The 9553-nt window shown below is 35.0% G+C and overlaps 1 protein-coding gene across 4 annotated transcripts; it reads left to right on the top strand.

The window, feature by feature from the left end:
- Positions 1 to 3517: 3517 nt before the first annotated feature.
- LOC107771367 (late blight resistance protein R1-A-like) lies at positions 3518 to 8631 on the top strand. 4 transcript variants are annotated; one of them, XM_075241088.1, is made up of 4 exons: positions 3597 to 3730; positions 3834 to 3938; positions 4624 to 6938; positions 8401 to 8631. In XM_075241088.1, the coding sequence occupies exons 3-4, from the start codon at positions 4639 to 4641 to the stop codon at positions 8411 to 8413; spliced, it is 2313 nt and encodes a 770-aa protein (XP_075097189.1). In that variant the 5' UTR covers positions 3597 to 3730; positions 3834 to 3938; positions 4624 to 4638; the 3' UTR covers positions 8414 to 8631. The 4 variants fall into 4 exon arrangements, with proteins under 4 accessions (XP_075097188.1, XP_075097190.1, XP_075097189.1 ...); XM_075241090.1 differs by having other exon boundaries at positions 3834 to 3940; positions 4595 to 6938; XM_075241087.1 differs by lacking the exon at positions 3834 to 3938 and having other exon boundaries at positions 3518 to 3730.
- Positions 8632 to 9553: the final 922 nt, after the last annotated feature.

Here is a 9553-nt window from a genome sequence, read left to right as displayed (position 1 = left end):
ACTTCCGATCGCACTTCCAACACCAGAATCACCATACAGAGCTATTCCCAGACTCGAAATCCCAAATGAACATTGATAACACTGAAATGCACTTCAACCCAAACTTATAAAATTCTTCCAAAAATGCTAACTTTCACAATAGGTGCCGAAATATTTTTGGGTCTTTCAAAACCCGATATGGACATACGCCCAAGTCCGAAATCATCATACGAACCTGTTGGAACCTTTGAATCCTGATTTCGAGGTCGTTTACTCAAAAATCTAATCTTAGTCAATTCTTTTAACTTAAAGCTTCCAAAATGAGAATTCTCTTTCCAAATCAACTCCGAACTTCCCGAAATTCAATTCCGATCACACATGCAAGTCATTATACTTGAAGTGAAGCTACTCAGGGCTTCAAACTGTTGAACGACGAGCTAGAGCTCAAAACGACTGATCGGATCGTTACAGATGAGTTAAGTGACTGTTGCCTTGAGAGGCTGTACTTGCTTTTAAATTATTGTTGCACTTAGTTGTTATCTGTTATTGTTGTGCAATTTTTGAAAGATTCATATCTGGTTTACTTGAGCTCGAATTGATTTGACTTAAACTGCCGAATTTGAAAGCATGTTCACTCTTTACTGAAAACTTTTGAAGTGAACTGTATTTACATAGCTCGTCACTACTTCTCAGTTCCCTATTTATTTCTGTTAGTTACTGAGTTGGTTGTACTTACGCTATACCCCTGCACTTCATGTGCAGATCCAGGTGTGTCCAATCACAGAGGGTGTTGATCTCGAGTGTAGCTGATTATCGGAGACTTACGAGGTAGTTGTCGGCGCCCACAGTCATGTCTCTCCTTTCTTATTATATTTTCTCTCTTGTATTGGCATTTAGCACAGATTGTTGTACACCCTCTTTCTAGACTGGTTGTTAGATGTTTATGGTTTAGTGACATCCCGATGTCGGGCTATTATTCTGCACTTGTATTTTGGGTTTTACCTTGTTGTTATGTAAACCTACGGTTAATTTAATTGCCTTAACTAATTTCTGTCATATATTGAAAGCATATTGAAAGTGTCAACTTGGCTAGTTGCACGATAGGTGCCATTACGACGGGTTAGGTATTTGGGTCGTGACAACATGTTTCGGTTGTGAGCACGTAATTTTGCCCTAATACAAATTATTCCTCAAAAATATTGCAAAATAGTTTTTTAATTATTTCATAGAATTTCAGGAATTTTTCTTTATTTTTATCCAACTTGTTTTGCATTTATTTGCATATATTTAGAAATGTTTTAAACCATAAAAATCATAAAAGTATTCCATTATTCATTTCATAACATTTTAGATTTAATTGCATTTAGGATTTAATTACATAATTAAATGCATTATCAAACAAAAATCACAAAAAAATATATAATAGTTATTGTTATATTTTTAGTTTTTAGTTTTAAATTAGCAATTCTCTTTCATTAGTTTACATTGTTAAGTTAATTAACTAGTTGTCAGATTAAGTAGTGAAGAAATTAATTTTGCAATTTTAGTTTTATGATAGTTTAATTAGTGATTTTAAAAATTGAAAGGAAGGAAACAAGGAGAAAGGGTCTGTCTTGAGACGGATTAGGGCAATTTGTTGAAGGAATTTTTACCCCTATAGTAAAGGTTGATACCTTATTTATTTTAAATAAATACTCTTTTAAAAAATTATATTCCATATCTACCTTTTGATTTTTATAGCCAAATATCTATTTATGGTTACCTCCTACCCTTAAGCCATAAAATACTCTTTGTATTATTTTTCTCTCTCATTCTTTCAGATTTTTGCCGCTTTTTTCTCCTCTTTTTCTTCCTTGTTATTTCCTTGTGCGCCGCCAAAAAACCTATAAGCTTTCTCTTTCTTCTTGCTTTTTACTTTCAGAAAATCAGAAAAAGTCCCAAATTCAAAAAATGGCATCTTTCGCAAAGGCACCACCGGAGAACGAAGCGGCAGGAGCAAAGATTTTCAAGACCAAGTGTGCTCCAAATTTTAAGAGTTCCGAGTCAGAATCACGGCCCTCTTAACGAGACAACATTAGGGTTGTTCTTGAACAAAGACGACGGAGTTTGACGCTGAGCAACTTGAAAGAGTTGAGGGTATTTGCTCGACGACGGATTCACGAGAAACTAGGGTTTGTTCTTGAACAAAAACGACGGAGTTTGGGGCTGAGCAACTTGATTTTTTGTTAATATATTTCAATGTATTTTCAACGTATCACACTGTATTTTCATGTATTTAATTGTATTCATTGTCTTTTTTTTCATTGTAATTCAATGTATCTCGCTGTATTACATGTATTTCATTGTATTCACTATCTTTTTTTCATTGTATTTCAATGTATCTCGCTGTATTCTATGTATTTTATTGTATTCAGTGTCTCGCTATATGCAATGAATGTATTCATATATTTTTTAATTAATATAATTTATGTATTCAGATGTATTATATAATTTTTCTGAAAATTGCTATGTTTTTGAGGTATTTTTTGGTTGAGAATCTTTTTTATAACTGGAAATACAAAATTTGTGTGTTATAATTGAGTATGTTGAGTTATACTAGGAGTCTATTATGTTAATTGATTCACTTTCCGTTTAAAAACAGTGTAATCCCCTGTTTCACGCCGTAAATACAGTCGAATACAATAATCTGTCCAGCTGTAATCCCATGTTTCACGCCATGAATATAGTCGAATACATTCGAATACAACAACTGATTAGTTGGACTTCCCTGATTCACGCATATTTTTGCTACCGTATTCATTCACGCCTATTTTTGCTATTGTATTCATGAATACAGTAGCTTAAATACATCTAAACATCTTATAACAACATAGAACGTATCTACAATCCGTAATATAGCAAATGGTATCTATAGATAGCTAATTACCACTAAAAGATAGTGTTTTATGAAAATTTCTCTTTGTTAAATGGCTAAATTGCCAAAAGCTCCACATCACCTAGCCCAATCCCCACCTCCGCCACGCCAAGCCCCAAAGGCCCCAAACGACACTGTTTCCCCCATTCAATCCTAAGCACTCCCATTTCCCGTTTCATTATGAAAATTTTAATTGTAAAATAAAACTCATAATTCTAATTTGAAAATAAAAGGAGAAAAAAATAATTTTTTTTACGTATAATACAAAATAACAACTATTAAAAATATCAGTAGATTTTTTAACAAAATAATAAAAGGTTTTTTTTTTTTTTTAAACTTTAAATGAATTCGAAAATCATAATTTTCTAATAAATGTTATATTATTTTAATTACATTGAAAAATAATTATAAATATTAAAGTATTTATATCTAAATACTTAAACCAAATAATGAAAAAAAGAAATAGGAAAACAAATTGTTGTTGGAAGGAATCGACCCCTTGACTTTCAAGGCCAAAACCAACTTCACACCTAGCTTTTAACCATTACACCACCCAGCACTCTACTTTTCATTTGGTGCACTAGATTCTATTTATCTGCTTTTCTTGCGCTTTCAAAGGGCGTTATATATAAAATTCAACTCGAAAAAAGATACTAAAATAGGACAGCTGTTCATTTTGTTTTAAAAAGAAGATGCCCTCTCACCTAATTTTTAGCAGAAAGATGGAAAATTCTGCATTTTTTAAAGAGAGTTGACTCCCCTCATTTTGGCACTGATTTTTGCTGCTGTTGAGTGTTCATTTGCTGGTGGATCTGCTGATTCCAGTTATTGTTCAAGGTTAGATACACAACTATGTACTTGTACGGTTTTATATTTTAGCCTTCTTTCATGAAATTCAAGTGTAGTGTTGTAATATTCCTTTGGTTAATTGTTTATATAGGTTTCAGTGTGTTGTGAAATGTTTGAAAAATGCTGAAGTGATAAATAATAACCCATTGTTATTTATCCCACACTGGGGGGTCAGACTTTACCCCTAACTTGTGAGGTGTAAGTTCAATTATCCATTTTGTATAATTTTGATCCGTAAGTTTGGGTATCTGAAATTGTATCTGCTTGTATAATTTAAAAAAAAAAAGTATTTTTAAAAGCTTCAAACATGCTATTAGTCTCACAAATTGTGTGTCCGTTACTAGTTGTAGTTTCTTGTGCACATAGGCGGAGCCAGGATCTGAAATTTCTGGGTTCGGGATTTTAGCCTTTTTAAGTTATTGGGTTCCAAAGTAATAATTTGAACATATTAAATATATTTCTTAAGACAAATATAGAGTTTGGACCAAAGTTATTGGGCCGCGCCTCGGTCTCTGGCTCCGCCCCTGCTTATGCACAATGAAACTCTAATGCTTTGGAGTTTGGATGATAGGGGCAACAACGTAAAACTAAAACACTTGCTCGAGTTCACCAGCAGCTAAATCATTGAATAATGTGACATAAGATAAATGATTATTTATGTATATACATATACAGCTAGCTGGCATTGATAATTTAAAATTCATAGTGGACAATATTATATTACATTTGGCAATAATTGAGAGTTGTTAAGTAGGTCTCATTCATTCCAAATGGTTCTTTTACAAAGTCTAACTGGATTGTTTGCACTCATTATTTTTCACAAATCTATGTTGTTGCTCTTACTAATGTTAGGCATGCATACTGCTGTTTGACATCAATAGATCAAGCTAATTAGGATGGAGGATGTCAACATTGATGAGAATGCTCCAACCCCTACACCAACTACTCAAGTAACTGAAGAGGAACCTGTGGGGCTTGAGGATGATGCTGACAAGATAATTAAGCTACTGACCAGAGGAATAAGGGAACGGGATGTTGTCTCGATTTTTGGCATGCCTGGTCTCGGAAAGACTACTTTGGCGAAAAAAATATTCAAAGATTCTTCTGTTGTTTCTCACTTTGATGTTCGAGCTTGGGTTACAATTTCGCAATCATATGATGTGAGAGAGCTGTTGAGGAATATCTATAAGCAAGTGACAGGTGTTAAGTACGATGATGGGGAGAGTGACATAGCCGATGTGTTGCGCAAGTGTTTAATGGGCAAAAGATATCTCATTGTCTTGGATGATGTATGGGAAGTTGATGCTTGGGATGAGTTAAGATTATGTTTTCCAATTGGTAAACAAGGAAACAGAATCATGTTAACAACTCGACTTAAACATGTGGCAATGGAAGTCAAGAACTGTACCGATCCTTATTCCCCTCGATTCCTAACCAAGGAAGCGAGCTGGAAATTGTTGCAGGAAAAAGCATTTCAAAAGGAAACTTGCCCTCCGGAATTACAGGATGTTGGCGTACAAATTGCGGAATATTGTAAAGGACTGCCTCTTACAGTTGTTTTGATCGGTGGAATTCTGGCGAAGAAAGAAAGGAATGTCTCAGAGTGGTGTGAAGTTGCAAACAATTTAACGTCTCATCATGGATCAGTTGAAAGTGAGAGCAACTTGGCAATACAATTAAGTTACTGCTATTTACCAGATCATTTGAGACATTGCCTTCTAACTATGGGAGTATTTAGGGAGGATGAAAAATTTGGAGCATCTAAATTGATGTTACTCTGGGTGGCCGAAGGCCTCGTTCAATGTAGTGATGAGAGAGGATTGGAGGAGGTAGCTGAAGGTTACTTGAGCGATATAATTTCTAGTAGCCTACTAATGGTTACAAAGACGACCTTTGATGGCAAGGTGAAGTACTTGCAAATTCATGATCTAGTGCGTGACTTTGTCTTAAACAAAGCTAAAGAAGAAAAGTTCATGCAAGTTATAGGGACACATAACCAATATCAACCTTCATATGATGAGGAACATCGAGTGTGCATTCACCTCGACCATAAGCTTCGTCATGATTTGGAGAGATTCAACAACAAAGTAGATATATTCCTCACAAGCGGCTCCACATCTTTTGGTCAAGATCTTAAATCGTTTTTTGTTACTAATAATGCGGATGATTTTCTTGCTTATAGAGATTTTTGGAGTAGTGAGTCTAGTTTTCACGGTACTATTTCTGAAGAGTATTTATCTCGTTCCTATCATTTCTCGTCAGTTGGAGACTTAAAACTTCTTAGAGTGTTGGATTTCAAGAACTGCATTCCAGGGGATTATACAAATATAGTTGATATACTGCAGTCACTAGTTTACCTGAGATACCTGGGAATGTGTTTCGAAAAGTTTTTTTTCGAGTGGGTATCACACATGTGCGACCTAGAAACTTTACTGGTGGATTCTGAGAGAATAGTAGAAGGGACACCTAATATTTGGAAGATGACGAAACTAAAGCATGTAGACGTAGGAACACTCTTACCTCGTGAGATATTTGCAATTTCTGAAGAAGGTCCGTCTAAGTTGGAGAATTTAAGGGCATTTAAAGGCATGTGTTTATGTCGTGAGGATATAGAGTTAATTGAGAGGTTTCCCAATCTTCAAAAGCTTCTCCTCGTAATAGGTGATAGTGATATTTATGAAGTTAACTCTCTCGTTCTGAAATTGGATGTTCTTACACAGCTTCAGTCCCTCGTGCTTGGTTCGATATGTAATATCACCAAGTATTATTTACCTTCAAGTCTCAAAGAGCTGATCCTCCGCGCAGTTAATATACTAGCAAGTGCAACTTCCACAATAGCTGCGTTACCCAACCTTCAAAGGCTGATATTTCAAAGGTGTATTTTCGAGCAAGAGGAGTGGGACGTGAGAGATATGGAGTTCCCGGTACTCAAAATCTTAAAATTTCAAAGCATTCATCTTAGGGGATGGCATGTCTCAGAATCATCATTTCCCATGCTTGAGAGTTTAGTGCTAAGATCTGTTGAATTGCTTGAGAAGATTCCTGACAGTTTTGTGGATATTGGAACTCTTACATCAATCAAGGTGATCTATTGTGATGATAATCTCAAGGCTTCAGCTTTGGAGATTAAGGAAGAAGTAGAAGCAACTACAGGATGTGACAACCTCAAGGTCGATATTCTTCCACATTACTCTCGGTATGTCTTTCTTTTCACCCTTCATTTTTTATGTGCCAAAATTCAAATTCTGTTGAAGTTTTATGACAATGTACATATGATGTTTCAATTATTTTCAATTTTCTTTTTTTCTAATTCTTTTTCACAAAAAGTTTAGCTTACTTTCATACGCTTGGACGCTATTGCCAGTCTCATTTAAAACTTAAAAAGAACTATAAGTTATATGACATATATATTAGCTGCTAGAATAAAACACTGGCTCAAAACTTTTCCAGAGGTTGTGGCTTTTATGTCTTTTTAACTGCTAATATATGCATTGAGCCACTCTAAACCCTATAAAGTGAAACCTATATAACACTTGGGAAATGGAGTTTTTCCACTCTCTCTATTCTTGACGCTACCCAATTGCCACTTGTTATCTTGTTGGATCATATTGGGAAGATGGAAAATCTGAACTAACTCAATTTATGAGTTTAATTCATTATGTTATTCTTGTTATAACTGCAGAATAGGTTTATATATATCTTATGTATGTTACATTAATCCGAACACGCTTTTCATTTTCACGGTTTATACAAATCAGTTAACTTGTGTTTAGTCAGCATGTTCGTGTCTCGTGGTGTTCTGATTCCTCTTTTGAAATAATTATATTAACTGTTTCGGAAGTCGAATATCAAATAGGTTTGTTCATTGAATGTTCCTTGCTAATGTCATGATAAGTATGTTTTAGAGAATCGTTTGTCTTGGTTATAATAATTCAAAGGTTTATGAGGCTTTAGGGGTTTTAATTAAGAATTGAAACGGCAGTAGAGCTGACACCTTGTCTAGTACCTTTAGAGAGTGGAAAACCAGAAGCAACATGGGCTGTCAGGGCATGCCTAATTTAAATATCAGGCTGTCCATACCAGCTGAATAGAATAATAGGAAAAGGGGGTAATGGGGTACTGAGATTCAGGGTGATGGGGGGAAATTGTTTCTAAATTGTTGGAAGTGCTTTTAAGAGCTGGAAAAGGATGAGTTAGAGGAATGTAAATACACATAGACACATTCTGAAAGAGAAAAAATACAATCTGAAAAGAGAGAGTTCAAAAAGAGGGTCGAAGAGAGTTTAAGAGCTTGGGGGGAAAGTGATCAGTTTTTTTTAGAGAGTGCTGGAGAGTTTAAGAGCAGAAAACCAAAAAAAAAAAGATACTGTTTCATTGCATCCATATATGTAATTCGAGTTCTAGACAGTGATTCTCATTCCTTTTGATTTCTTAAGTGGTTCAGTGGTCTATTGGTTCAGTTTTGGGTTTAATACAAGCTTGGTTGAGTCTGTTTGTCTTGGTATTTATTGTTGCTGTTTGTTTTTTTTACAAACTTTCTGGGCTGTGTTTGTGGCTGTTTGGAACTTCAAATTGCTGTTGTGAACTGGTGTTGTATTGCTGCTCGAATTACTGCTGCTGCTGATCTTTCTTCTACTTTATTTCTGTTCCAATTCCAGGTACACAACTTGACTTCAATAATTGTGAAGCTGAAATGTAAAGGATGAACTTGTAATTGAAGCCTGAAGATTTTAATTTAATTCAGTTTCTGATTTGTATATTTGAATGTTTTGTTCGTTAAGGATGTTTTGACTCTTGTTTACAATTGCGTTGGCTGAACTGAACATGGCTATGTAATAACTGGATTATAGACTATTATATCTTAGTTTTCTTGGATTGGTTTTCCTAGTGAATCACCAATTGTAGTTAATTCCTTGTTAGCGGATTCTTGCACCTGTTGAGTACTGGTTGTAGCCAAATTCATGGTACAGAGTAGTTCATGACTAGCCATAGTTAATTTCATGTTAAAGACCTTTGTGAATCCGTTTAGCGTAGTATAAAATAAAACTTGGAGTGGCTGTTTTGTTTCATTCTCAACAGGTAATTTAAATATAACCAGGTTGTATAAGGATTGTAGTAGGCTGCCAAAATTTCCCTGGATGGTTTACTACGGTTGTATAGTGTGACTTGATTTCAGTAGATCTTTTAGAACCTTAGTTAAAGGCTTACATTGAATGTTTAATTTCAGTAGTTATAAAATAGGCTTGAATGGTTTTTAGTCTCAATGTGTCCTTCAGCAGTACCATTAGGAAATCGTGAATCATTAAAGTGGTTAGTGTTAGTTCACTTTTTTTTCATGACAGATCATAAGCATTGATTCGTTTCAATAATTGTAAAAACAAGTTCAAATAGCTTCGGATTTCATATAGTTCACGTCCGTAGCCCAATAGTTTAAAATACCAAGTTATTTGAGTACTAGTTCAGTACTGATAATGTAAATAAAGTACTGTTTTGGTCTGGGCCATCAGATGATTCGTTTGGAGCTGATTGGGCTGCCCAGATTCATGTTGCGATATTCCCGTCCGGGCTCGAACCCCGAGCTCGTTGGGACGCCAACGTCCTTGTAGGCCCAATGTTTGAGGCAACCCTTCTCATAGTAAGGTTGTTGACATATTAATTAATTAGGGCCTTTTCTTTACTTCTTAGAGACAGAATAAAATAGCAAATCATAGTCGCTTTAGGTTTGCCTTTTAAATAATAAATGAGACGAGTCTCGCCAAACAAAAATACATAAATTGCGGGGCCCTCAATAAATGGTTAAAATGAAACATT

This window comes from Nicotiana tabacum, chromosome 20 (assembly GCF_000715075.1).
Source record: "Nicotiana tabacum cultivar K326 chromosome 20, ASM71507v2, whole genome shotgun sequence".
Lineage (NCBI taxonomy): Eukaryota > Viridiplantae > Streptophyta > Magnoliopsida > Solanales > Solanaceae > Nicotiana > Nicotiana tabacum.
Note: the sequence above shows the minus strand (reverse complement) of the source record. Positions and strands in the feature narration are given on the sequence as shown.

Coding starts and splice junctions, on each gene's coding strand:
- LOC107771367 (XM_075241087.1), top strand. CDS start 4,639: ATGGAGGATGTCAACATTGATGAGAATGCTCCAACCCCTACACCAACT.